Genomic DNA, 13,675 nt, shown 5'->3' on the forward strand with positions numbered 1-13,675 from the left:
TGGAAGATTAAGTGTGACAGTTTGCGAATTTAAAAGATTGCTATTTATTTCTGGAGACAAGACCAATTTCTACTCAAATAAACAAAATAAGCAAGTGGTCAGTGTCAAGTTTGATGCAGTCACAAGTGCAGGACTTTAGAGCAGCCAAAGGAGGAATTTATGACTGGATGTAGCCTTCTAATAAATCTGCCCAACAGTGCTTCTTACCGCTGCTGTTTAGTATTGCTTTTTTCTTGCAATAGGATTGATAAAGGTTCCCCTTGTATCCCTGGATATCTTTCATTTGCTAGTGTACATGTCTGTTAAGATCTGCACTGTTGAATATAAGTTCACAGGTAACGCATAGACATGCATTCCTTATATCACAGGAGATTTAATTTCAGCTCTAAGTATATTGGTTGGGCTGCTCTTGTACAGTTGTGCTCATAAGTTTACATACTCTAACAGAATTTATGATTTCTTGGCTTTTTTTCTGAGAATATGAATAACACACACATCTCTTTCACTCGTGGTTAGTGTTTGGCTAAAGCCATTTATCAATCAACAGTTTACTCTTCTCTTCCTCCTTTTGGAATAAAAAATAAAATAAAATCATAATCACAACAGAAACTACCCAAATGACCCTAACAGGCACACAAGTTGACACAAAGGGGGTTTGAATGGCTTTTAAAGATAACCATCCTCGCCTGTGATTTGTTTGCTTGTAATTACCATAGTATGAGTGTGTTAGAGCGAGAGCAATTATTCTAGCCCTAGACCTCCTCTGTAACTCAAAACATGCAACCTGTAGAATTTTTTTTAAATGTCACCTATGGAGATTTTTTAAGGGTAAAAGTTTGACGCCATTCCACGAGCAGGTGCAATTTGAAACGTGACGTGTTTGGTATCAATTTACTTAGCATAACATTATCTTTCACAATATAAATAAAAATGGTTAACCTTACTGCTGATATAGAGATGTGTGTGTATATACACACACACACACACACACACACACCCCCCCGCAAAAAAAGTGCACTTGTAAGACCGCTAAGCAAATACCGTGTGAAAAAATAGTATTGCAGTGACCGCCTTTTTATTCTCTAGGGTGTTAGAACACCCAAACATTATATTGTTTTTCTTCTAAGTACTTTTATAGCAAAAAAAAAAAAACGGGTTTAAACTTGTAAACACCAAAAGCTCAAAACGAGGCAAGTCCTTAAGTGGTTAAAATCTTGCAACTGGCCATAGGGATTTTCCATTCTAATGTTTATGAAATTAATGTTTTGGTTTCCATGGTTCTTATTCTGTTTTCCTATTCCATTTTAGATTCTTAAAAGAGACTGCTTGCTGGACCTCTCTAGCTTCCCGGATAATAAGTAAGCACATAAAATTTTGGTGTTTTTAAAAGGGAGTATAACTTGTCCATTAGAAGCAATTGGTGCAGGTTCCAAAAGAGGCAGCTGTTATTGCTGTGTGTAAGTAGTTTACTTGACAGGAATGAAAATAGACATGTACTATGAGTTTCTATATCTCAACCTATCTGTTTCAAAACCACAAATGTACAGTGTGTGTGTATATGTAGAAAGTAACTTGATATTTTATTTATTTTACATAGAACATGAGCCTGCTGTGTAGAACAGAAAATATTAAACCATTTATATTGGTCCATGCCTCTTAAAGTGAACTTGTCAGCCAGTTTAAATATTTCAGGAGTAGTGAGTAATATGTAAGAAATAATGTGTGTGTGTGTGTGTGTGTGTGTGTGTGTGTGTGTGTGTGTGTGTGTGTGTGTGTGTGTGTGTGTGTGTGTGTGTGTGTGTGTGTGTGTGTGTGTGGTGCATCAGTAAAGTATTCACTTTTTCCACGTATGAGATGTTTTTTTCAGGTGCTTTATCGCTAAAATAGCACCTTTAAAAAAGCCTCAGCTGCAAACCCTGTGTGAAAGGCCGAGTGCTTTCACACTGGGATGCTGCGCTGGCAGGGCATCGCAAAGTCCTGCAAGCAGCTTCTTTGCGGCGCTATAGGAGCGGTGAATACACCGCTCCTATAGCGCCCCGCCCATTGAAATTGGCAGTGCTGTCGTACTGCCATTGCAGCGGCATTTTGCAGGTGGTCTTAACCCTTTTTCGGCCACTAGCAGGGGTTAAAACTGCCCCACTAGTGCCGCTAAAACAACGGTGTAAAGCAGGGCTAAAAATATTGCTGCTTTACCGCCCACGCCTGGACGCTTTCAATGTGAAAGGGCTCTAAGACAATGAATGCTTTCACGCTGGGGCAGTGTGCTGACAGGGTGGTGGAAAAACGCCCCTCTCTATTGAAATGAATGGAAACCGCTTCAAAAGCTCCTGAAAAGCTCTTCAAAAGTGCTCAGTGTTTTACTGGCAGTTTACAAGCACCTTAGTGTGAAAGGGGCCTTTATGTTACAGCCTTATTCCAAAATGGATTAAATTTATTTTCCTCAAATTCTTAATGACAATGTGAAAAGTTTGAAATCTATGCAAATTTATTAAAAACATAAAAATCTAATGTCCATAAATATTCACAGCCTTTGCCATGATACTCAAAATTTAGCTGGGGTGCATTTTGTTTCCACTAATCATCCTTGAGATGTTGCTACAACTTGATTGTAGCCCACCTGTGGTAAATTCGGTTGATTTGGAAAGGCTCACCTCTGTCTATATAAAGTCCCACAGTTAACAGTGCATGTCAGAGCACAAACCAAGCCATGAAGTCCAAGTAATTGTCTGTCTGTAGACCTCCAAGACAGGATTGGATCAAGGCATAGGATTGGATCAAGGCACAGATCTGGGGAAGGGTACAGAAAAATGTCTGCATCATTAAAGGTCCCAAAGAGCACAGTGGCCTCCATACTGATTTATGTGTGAACTGGTGTTTTCAATGCCACCAATTGGTCTACGTTTCCACAGATGATTAGTGCCGTTGCAAATGAAAGCAGCACAAACTTGCTGATTCCTGCAGCTGTTTCAGCCACCTGTGAGCAGCTAGCTATGGCCACAAGCCCTGTACATTTTAGTGACAAGTTGGCTATACGTGGTTGTCTGCAGAGCTAGTGATTGCCTGCAGGGATTGCTGCTGGACACACCTAATACTTCTGATGAGCAAAAGGTTAATGAGCAATTAGAGGATAATTTTGTTGGTTTTAAAGGGTTAGATTTGGGGCAGCTGTTGAGCTTTTTAAAGCTCCAGGCACAAAACCTATGTTTAATCTATATCCAAAAATCTGACTTGTGAATTCAAACTTCCAGGTGTTTTACATGTAGAAATTGTTTTTTAATTCCTTATGTGTACCTTAATTTATAGCAAAGCTTTGAACAGAGAATATGAGGAATATGTGCTAACTGTGGGGGACTTTGATGAACGTGTGTTTTTGGGAGATGATGCAGAAGAAGAGATTGGAACACCAAGGAAGTTTATTGCAGATCTCCATATTGGCAACTGCACACCAAGGAAACAAGTGGAGTCGAACCTGCAACAGCATTTTGAGAGGGTATTTTTATTTTTTTTACAAAGAATGCATAACTCCAGTTACATTTTAACAGTACAAGTACTTACTGCATTTATCGGCGTAGAACACTCACCCCAAGTTTAGGAGGGAATTTAAAAGAAAAAACTTTTTTAGGAGGGAAGTTTAAGGAAAAAACTTGCATTTAAATGCCCATCAATGCAGCCTTATCAGTGTCATTTGCAGCCTTGCATTCCAGCCTTGCAAGTCGTTTGCAGGCTTGTCAGTGTAATTTTAAAAATGGCGCCACCGAGATACAGAGCTGATATCCTATGTATCTCGGCAGCGCTCATTCTCAGTGGCTTTATTTATTTTTTATTTATTATTTATTTATCGGGTATTTTCGGCCGTTCTCGACTATTTTCGGCCATTCTCGGTGGCTTTCGGCTTTCCGAAAGCCCCCGAGAACGGCCGAATATACCCGAGAATGGCCGAAAATACCTGAAAGCCGCCGAGAGCGGCACAGAAGGTTAGAAAAGGAGGGGAATCGGCATATAACACACTCCCGATTTCCCCCTGATTTTAGGGTGAAAAAAAGTGCGTGTTATATGCTGATAAATACAGTATGTTCCTTTTGTCTCCGGAGAGCTCAAACAACAAAGAAATTGCAGCGCAAGAGCCTCATTAGAATGATGAAGTAATTTCTTCCAAAAAAAAAAAAAATTACACTTGCGTGTTAAATTTTTGGCAGTTGGCATAGATGGAAGTTAACAGCACCTAAGGGGTGTCCGCAGTGTGATGAAGAAACTGCATTCTGTCAGCCTGTCCTATCCCTCTAGCTGGCATTGGGGAGATAAGATCATGACAGCTGTCAGCCTGCCAATCTGTTCTGCGCAAGAGCAGACTACCTTGTGGCAACCCCTTATGTCTGTGAGAAGTGGGGGAAGTGACACATTTTAGAGATTCCCCTTTGTGCATAACGTCAAGGATTGGTGGGCTTTCTGACAGCTGATCATGATCTTCTCTCCCTGATGCAGTCTAGAGGGATAGGACAAGCTCTCGCATTGACAATTTTGCAGTTTCTTCATTACACTGCGAATAACCCTGTGGTAGTTTTCACCTTCCGCCGATGCCACTTACCAAGAATTTAACATGTACGTGTACTTTTTTATTTTTATGGAAAAAAATACTTTGTCTTTCTAATGTGGATCTCGCGCTTCAATTTTTGTTTGAGCACCCTGGATTTTCCCAGATCTTTACCAGGCAAGCTGCAGATTCTTGTGTGTTAGAATGAACCCTTGTCCCCACCATGCTGATACCATAGACTGCCGGCTGTCTGTTGGGCTGGACCTTGTAGTGCACTGTACTGGTCTGTTTTTTTTTTTTTTTTTACATACTTTGTCCCTAGAGAGTAGTGTTGACTTCTGTACAGATTGGCACAAGCCCCAACCTCAATTTAAAAGTCCAGTGAAAGAAACTCCAGGACTAGTAGAGCCTTTGACGTTGGACAGTAATTGGCAAAGCTTAGTCCCAACTTAAGACAGAACTCTAAAACAAAAATGTGCTGATAATGTGTTTCAGGATTCTATTAACTGCATCATCCTGACTTTTTAAATGCAGCATTTCCTGTTTTGACTAGGTGATAGACAATATTCTCTAGCACAGTGGTCATTAACCCTGTCCTCAGGGCCCACTAACAGGCCAGGTTTTATGTATTACCTTGGGGAGATGCACACTAAAATACTGCAATCACTGAGCAGCAAATTAGATCACCTGTGATGTATTTCAGTTCTCTTGCAAACCTGGCCTGTTAGTGGGCCCTGAGGACAGGGTTTTTGACCACTGCTCTAACACACTGTCTGCCATATTCATGAAAGAGCAGAGAGTAGTCTTGGATTTAGAACATTTGATTTCACTGATAATTCAGTTAATACGTTAGCAATATTTTGTCTGATTGACTCAACAGAGGCGATCATTTGCTCCTTCCACTCCACTGACTGGTAGAAGATACCTGATAGAGGAAACTGTTGTAATTACACCTGTATCATCAGCAACACAATGTGTGAGCAAACTGCAGAGCATGGTGACCGGACTTAGGAATTCCCCCAGTGAGCAGCTTCTTAATGTCTTTAGGTAAGTTCACTGTACTATTCCATTTAACAGTGGCACTCAAACTCTTGGCTAACTTGTTTTTAAAGGGGTCGTGCAGGCAAAGGTAAGATCTCTGAATTGCTAAGGGTTAACGGCATTAGTCAAGGCTTGCTTTTAGTAGATGATGCCAGTTGGTAGGTATTACAGTCTGGGCAAAAGTGAGCTGTGCAGAGACCATCCAGTACGGTTTGTATTGTAGTGGGATCAGGCTAAAAACATATTGTTCCCTATATATGCTTTCGTTTTTGTTACAGCCATTTATATAGCGGTGTAAATTTTATGCAGCGCTTTACATATTGTACATTTACCCTCAGTTCCTACCGTTACAGTGGAAGTTTAGTCAAAGTTGTCCCTGGATTGTCAAATTTAGGTGAGCCTGCTAGTCTGGGATTCCCTGCTCTGGTGGCTGAAGTCGCTGGCCCTTCGGTCTCCGGGAAGCTGTTCCTCTTCATTGGATGGTGATCACAACAGACACCAGCCTGACCAGTTGGGGGGTGGGAGTTTGGGGCATACAGTTGGCCCAGGGTCACTGGACGCAGGAAGAATCCCGGCTGTCGATCAGTGTGCTGGAACTTCGGGCGATCGGGTGGTGCCTGTCCACATGGTCACAGAGGCTGCAGGGGCGTACGGTCAGGATCCAGTCAGACAATGCCACAGCGATGGCGTATGTCAACCATCAAGGAGGAACAAGGAGCTTGGCTGCAGCACTGGAGGTTGCTCGCATCCTGCGGTGGGTAGAGCGGCGTGAACTGGCAAGCAAGCTACCTATGTCAGATGCTGGACCAAGGGGAATGGTCGCTACATCCGGATGTATTTTGGCTCCTTTGTCTAAGGTGGGGCACGCCAGATGTGGATCTCTTGGCTTTTCGACTCCATCGGAAGGTACAGAGGTTTGTGGCCAGGTCAAAAGATCACTGGGCGGACGCTGCAGACGCATTGGTGGCTCCATGGGGGCATTATCGGCCGATTTATGCCTTCCTCCACCCCCCCCCTCTCAAACTCCAACCATGTTTACTTCTCAGAGTGGATTCCGGTGATTGAGTGCCCCAGAATGGCCTCGTCGTGGTGGTTTGCCGACATAGTACGCATGGTGGCGAATGTTCCTTAGCGGCTGCCGATGCGAGAGGACCTTCTGTCGCAAGGTCCAATACTTCATCCTGCTTTACCATTGATGGCTTTAACGGCATGGCTGTTGAAAGCCAGGTGCTAAGGGACCGAGGTCCGTCGGATTTGGTAATATCCACTATGCTGAGGTGCACGGAAGTCCTCTTCTTGAAAGATGTATCATTGTACGTGAAAGGCCTACATCTCCATGTGTGAGGAGATGGGATGGCGTCTGCGCACATACTCAGTTTCCAGGATCCTGCTGTTTTTGCAGCGAGGAGTGGATCAGAAATTTGGCTTAAGCACCATTAAGGGACAGTTATCAGCTTTGGGTTTTTTTTTTATTTTTTCAGAGACCCTTTGCGACTCATTCATTAGTAAGTACATTTTGTTCAGGGGGTTCGACATGTGGCCCCTCTGGTTTGACCACTGCAGCCTCTGTGGGATTTGAATCTGGTGCTCTCGGTGCTTCAGAGACTGCCGTTTGAAAACATTAGGGAGAGCCCCTTATTGACACTCTCTCAGAAAGTAGTCTTTCTAGTGGCTTACATCTGCCAGGAGGGTTTCTAAGTTGGCGGCCTTGTCATACAAGTCTCCCTACTTGGTCCTCCACAAGGATTAGGCAATGCTGTGCCCACAGCCTTCGTTTCTTCCAAGGTTGTTTTGGCTTTTCAGCTAAATGAGGACATTGTGCTTCCGTCCTTTATGTCCTTGGCCGGCACACCCCAAAGAGGTTGCTTTGCATTTCTTGGACGGGGTCCAGGCTCTGCGGGTGTATCTGTCTGCTATGGCTCCTTTTTGGAGGTTGGACTTGCTGTTTGTATCGGTGGCTGGTCCAAAGAAGGGCCTGGCGGCCTTGTTGGCCACCATTTCTTGGTTGATCGGACAGATTGTGGTTCAGGCTTATGCCATAAGGGGGCGGGCGCCTCCCTTTCCTGTCACGACACATTCTACCAGGGCAATTGGTGCCTCTTAGGCTTTCCGACATCATCAAGGGTCTGTTTTCTCAAGTGTGTAAGGCGGCGACCTGGTTGTCCTTTCACACTGTCACAAAATTTTACAAGGTTGATGTGAGAGCATCTTCGAATGCTTGCTTCAGCCGCAAGGTTTTGCAGGTTGCAACTGTTAAGGTTGCAACTCCTCTGTTGAGGAGCTCTGGTTGTTGTGAATGGAGTTATTTTCTTGCTGTTCCCACCCCTCGTTTTTTTTACACTGCTTGGGCACGTGTCTAAGGTCAAGATGAGGATGCTGTGTCCGTCAATGCCCGAAAGAGAAAATGGGATTTTCCCTAATCGTCTTTCAGGACAGCCACTATGAGAGATAGACTCCTCCTCTTCCTCTGGAAACACTGCGCCAGCCCATAAATTCTTACTTCCCCTGCCGGACCTCAGTTATTAGTGTTTCCTCCGGCGGGGAGACACTGTGCAAGGAACCAGGCCGATCAGCTGGGGAGGCTGTGGCCGTTTTTTCGTTAAAAGAACCCGGTTGAAAGAAGCAGGGGCTTCGTTTGGAGAAGGCTGGGTTCAAACCGTTCGAAACCAACGTCCGCGTGTCGGACGGGTCGAACGGTTTACTTACCTCACCAGGTACTGCCACCCCTTCCGAGTCGAGCGCGGCTTCAGGTCGTGGGGGACTCCTATCGCGTCTACAGGGACGCAGCTGGCAAGCCGTTCGGAAGATTTCCCTGTACATGGGTACAGTCCGCCCCTTTTTTTCTTTGAACCGAGCGGGCCGAACGACGGGCGACGTCGTATCCGGCGGAAACGAAGGCTTGACCTCGAAATACGATCGACTTCCGGTTCCGGGTCGTGGAGCTGATAGGAGGGCCGGGCACAAGCTGGAGATGAGTTCAGAACGTGCACAGGCAACGTGGAACTCTGTAGTAAGCAGCCACCTGCAGTCATGTCGGAAGCTGAGGCTCAAACGACAGACTCTATCTCCAGCATTCCTAAGGTAAGAGCGCCCTGGGGAGGGGTTCTCTCTATCTAGGATCCCCCCACCCCAATGTATGGTTCTATCATGGGTGGGGGGGGGCAGACCCCCTGGGTGGCCAGGGGGGAGGGGAGGCTCAGATCCCTTCGTTTTAAAAAAAGGGTCTAGTGCACTCCCAGGGTTGTATCCCGAGCTTTTGATTGACTTTGTCTTTTTCTGTTTTTTTCTTTTTTCCTTTTTTTTTAGAAAGCTACGGAAAAAACTAGGTCTACGCATAGCTCTAAAAAGAAGTGTGCCTCCTGTAGGGACATTTTAGGGGAATCTTGGACCAAAGTGTTGTGCAAGGGCTGTATTGACTCCCTCGTTAGGGAAAGGGAATCTGAACAGGAGTCAGGACTAGCAGCTTCAGTCAAGGAGCTCTCGTCCACCTTCTCTTCTTTTAGGTCCCTTTTTGAAAAATTTCAGCTTCCCACGGGTCCATCTCCCCAGGATACAACCCCACCTCTAGCACAGAGTTCTGCTCCAGTCCAACCTGCTAGTACAGGGGGGACAGAGGTTGCAGGCCCTTCAGGGACAGGTAGGGAACTTCCAGACAGTTCCTCTTCCGATTCCCAGGAGGGTTCCGAGGGGGAGGACCAGGACGGGTCCAGGAAAGCCTCCAGATATAAGTTATCCCTTGATGAGGTAGAGGACCTCTTAAAGGCAATTTATGCAACCCTCGGTATCCAGACGGATAAAAAGCCCCTAACCCTGCATGACCAAATGTATTCAGGTTTAGGGGAGCCAAAAAGAAGGGTGTTTCCAGTACACGAAGTTTTAATGGAAACAGTTAAAAAAGAGTGGCAGGATCCGGAGAGAAAACCCTTTTTATCTAGATCCCTCAAAAGAAGGTTCCCATTTTCAGAGGACCCGGCATGCCTTTGGAATAAAAGTCCCAAATTGGATGCCGCGTTCTCCCAGGTCTCCAGACACACAGATTTGGCGTTTGAAGACATGGGGGCCTTGGCAGATGTCATGGACAAAAGGATTGACTCCCTGCTTAAAAAGACGTGGGACTCGGCTATCGGCAATTTAAAGCCTGAAATGGCAGTTACAGTTGTGGCTCGCAATTTAGAGCACTGGCTCTCACAGATCCAACAACATATTGAGGCAGGCACAGATAAGGAAACCATTCTGTCATCCTTCCCTACTATGCTGCGAGGGATCACTTACATAGCTGATGCCTCTGCTGAGTCCGTCCGCATGTCGGGCAGAACGGCGGCTCTAGCCAATTCGGCCAGAAGGGCCCTCTGGTTAAAAACATGGCCAGGGGATAATGCCTCCAAGATAAAGCTATGTGGGATACCCCTGACGGGGGACCTCCTGTTTGGCCCAGGGCTAGAGACGGTTCTAGACCGGACAGCGGACAGGAAAAAGTCCTTTCCTCTCAAACGGAAAACCCCCGTATCCACAAAAAAGGGGTTTCGCCCGCAGGGGCGTAGGGAAACCTCTAAACCAGAGGGGAAAAAGAAAACCTGGCCCCAAAAAGGCAGGGGCAGAGGAGGGGCGATTTTTCGCCCTCCTATCCAGCCCCGTAAAACCCAGTGACTTTCCAGCTACAGTGGGAGGAAGACTGGGGGCCTTTCTTCCACAGTGGGAGACAATATCCCCCAATCAATTTATTTTAGGGGTAATAAGAAGGGGGTACCTCTTGGAATTCCTAAGACCACCCCCTCAAAGGCTCCTTGTCACGCATTTTCCCAGGTGCATGGTAAAGGCCGAGGCCTTGCTAGAAGCTCTGAGGGAATTGGAGAATCAGGATGTTATTCTCAGGGTCCCAAAAGCAGAAGAGGGAAGGGGGTTTTATTCTCACATCTTCATAGTGAAAAAACCCTCAGGGAAGTTGAGGTTGATCCTGAACTTAAAGCCCCTGAACGCTTCTGTGACATACAAAAGATTCCGCATGGAATCAATCTTTTCAGTAAAAGCGCTTCTCCCCCACAACTGCTTCATGGTATCTCTGGACTTAAGGGACGCGTATTTACACATCCCTATAGCGGAGGCCTCGCAGAGGTTTCTACGCCTTGCCATAGATCTGGGCGGAGAAACAGTACACTTTCAGTTTCAGGCCCTGCCATTCGGGCTATCCTCTGCACCCCGCATTTTTACCAAAGTCCTGGCAGAAGCCATGGCCTTTCTTCGGCTCCAGGGGGTATGTATAATTGCCTACCTGGACGACCTGCTTCTGTTTGCAGCATCCCCAACACAGTTGGTCAAGGATCTGGATCTAACCAAAAGGGTCCTTACAGACCTGGGGTGGCTTCTGAACTTGGAAAAGTCCAGCCTGATCCCCTCACAACAGATCTCCTATCTAGGTTTCCTGTTGGACTCAACACTGTTGAGAGTTTTTCTGCCAAGAGAAAAGGTACGAAAACTGGACAGTGCGGTGGCCTCTCTTCAGAGCAACCAGCTGGTTTCCATAAGGGTTCTGATGTCAGTACTGGGTCTTCTTACATCCACCCTTCCAGCAGTGCAGTGGGCAGGGTTACACTTTCGTCCCCTACAGACCTTCATCCTAGGGGTGTGCGACCACAGTCAGGAGGCCCTAGACACCCTAGTACATATTCCCCACCAGGTAAAGAGATCCCTCTGGTGGTGGAGGAAAGTGACAAACCTGTCGCAAGGTCGTCTGTGGCTCATCCCGGTTTCTCGGGTAGTAACCACAGATGCAAGTGGAAAAGGTTGGGGGGCACATTTGGGTTCCCTTCTAGCCCAGGGCACTTGGGAGGACGGCGAGTTGACTCGATCGTCCAATTGGAAAGAGCTAAGGGCAGTGGGACTAGCCCTCAGATTCTTCAAAGAAGAGCTCCGGGGTCACCACATTCAGGTGCGGTCGGACAACTCTTCTGTAGTGGCCTATGTGAACAAACAGGGTGGCACCAGAAGCGGAGCCCTGTTGTCTTTAGCGACAGAGATTCTGTCCTGGGCCGAAACCTACACCCTTTCGCTCTCAGCCGTTTTCCTGAGGGGAGAGGAAAACGTAGTAGCAGAAAGAGGCTGAGGGAGGGCGATTGGGTTCTCAACCAGGAGGTCTTCAATCTCATAGTAAAGAGATGGGGGTCTCCAGAGGTGGACCTGTTCGCGTCCAAAAACAATGCAAAAACCCACTGTTTTTTCTCCCTAAAAAGGGGAGAGGGAACTCTAGGGGTGGACGCTTTGAGCCAGAATTGGCATTTCAGAACTTGCTATGCCTTCCCACCTCCAGTGTTGTTGCCAGCAGTTCTGAGAAAGTTTCAGATGGAAAGCACATCTCTGATTCTGGTGGCTCCACATTGGCCAAAGAGAGCATGGTTCTCAGTGCTAAAGCAATTGGCGGTAGAACCTCCCCTGCTCTTGCCCCCTCGGGAGGATCTCCTCTCTCAGGGGCCAGTCCTATGCCCACAGGTACGCCAGTGGAGGTTAGCGGCCTGGCTACTGAGGAGGGTTTATTAAAATCTAAGGGATTTTCACAGAGACTAGTTTCTACCCTCCTGGACAGTAGGAAAAAGGAAACTCGCCAGATCTATGAAAAGGTCTGGTTGCGTTTCAACAAGTGGTGCGCAGAGAACTCTTTCCCAGTACGGAGCTCCTCCGCAGTGTTGGAATTTTTACAATGTGGGGCAGATAAGGGCTTATCCATTAGTACCCTTAGGGGTCAAGTATCAGCCCTCAGTGTTTATTTAGAGGATCATTTGGCTGCCAACCCATGGGTAGTCAGGTTCTTTAGAGCCCTGTCCAGACAGAGACCGGTCCAGGGTCTGTCCTTTCCCAGATGGGATTTATCTTTAGTTTTGCAGAGCTTAACTGGACCCCCCCTTTGAGCCTTTAAAGGAGTGTCTTCTGAGAGAGCTTACTCTGAAGACAGTGTTTCTGGTAGCAGTGACAACTGCTAGGAGGGTCAGTGAGATGGAGGCCTTATCAGTCAGGGCTCCCTTTTGCGTTATTTTTCCGGATCGGATAGTTTTGAAGACCGATCCAGCCTTTTTGCCGAAAGTGGCATCCAGCTTTCATAGAAGCCAGGAAATTGTTTTGCCCTCTTTTTGTCCCAATCCCTCCGGTGAGAAGGAACTAAAATTCCATTATTTGGATGTTAGGAGATGTATCCTACACTATCTGGAACTGACCAAGTCATTTAGAAGGTCAGATTCCTTATTTGTTTTGTTTTCCGGGGCCAGGAAAGGTTGTAAGGCGTCCCGGCGCACTATTGCTAGGTGGCTCAGAGTGGCCATCGAGCAGGCTTATTTAGTTGCAGGGAAAGAAATCCCAGTGGGTATTAAAGCACACTCCACTAGAGCTATGGCAGCCTCCCAGGCAGAAAGAGCGGGAGCAACGCCAGAGCAGATTTGCAGAGCAGCAACATGGTCCAGCTATTCCACTTTTGTAAAACACTACAGAGTGGATCTGGTGTCGGCAGGTGAGCAGACCTTTGGGCGAAAGGTCTTGCAAGCTGTAGTCCCACCCTAACTGGTAAGTGCTCGCTTATCCTCTCATAGTGGCTGTCCTGAAAGACGATTAGGGAAAATTAGAGTTACGCTTACCGGTAACGTCTTTTCCAGTAGTCTTTCAGGACAGCCCTAGTTCCCACCCGAAAATTGGGGGGAGTCTTACAAAAGACCAGAGCGCAGCAAGATAATGGTATTTGATAAATATGTTATTAATGTGTTCTTGTGTCTCCCCAGCTGGCCGGAGGTATTCTCAATATAAACTGAGGTCCGGCAGGGGAAGTAAGAATTTATGGGCTGGCGCAGTGTTTCCAGAGGAAGAGGAGGAGTCTATCTCTCATAGTGGCTGTCCTGAAAGACTACTGGAAAAGACGTTACCGGTAAGCGTAACTCTAATTTTTGTACTCGCCGTTTTCTCCGAAGTTTATTGACGGACGCAACACCCACCCCTCCTATTTTATGTTTGTACTGCTTTTGACGAACTGAGCTGCTGGATGCGGTGCGAGTGGTTATAGCCAGTAGGACCGCCCCCTGGGGGTACTGTGCAGTTTTTCTGTTTTTAACATGTTCTGCCTAGTCCTCT

The 13,675-nt window shown here is 46.5% G+C and overlaps 1 protein-coding gene across 2 annotated transcripts in view; it reads left to right on the plus strand.

Annotated features, from left to right (window-relative positions):
- RBL1 (RB transcriptional corepressor like 1) overlaps positions 1-13,675 on the plus strand; it is a 95,137-nt gene that overhangs the window by 44,090 nt on the left and 37,372 nt on the right. For both annotated transcript variants that reach the window (XM_077459184.1, XM_077459185.1), the window contains exons 7-9: positions 1,309-1,358; positions 3,304-3,490; positions 5,412-5,578. In XM_077459184.1, the coding sequence (XP_077315310.1) occupies positions 1,309-1,358; positions 3,304-3,490; positions 5,412-5,578 (404 nt within the window). The remainder of the gene's footprint in view (positions 1-1,308; positions 1,359-3,303; positions 3,491-5,411; positions 5,579-13,675) is intronic.

Source organism: Lithobates pipiens, unplaced genomic scaffold, assembly GCF_037356315.1.
Source record: "Lithobates pipiens isolate NorthernLeopardFrog02 unplaced genomic scaffold, aLitPip1_a1.2 Scaffold_28, whole genome shotgun sequence".
NCBI classification, from domain to species: Eukaryota; Metazoa; Chordata; class Amphibia; order Anura; family Ranidae; genus Lithobates; species Lithobates pipiens.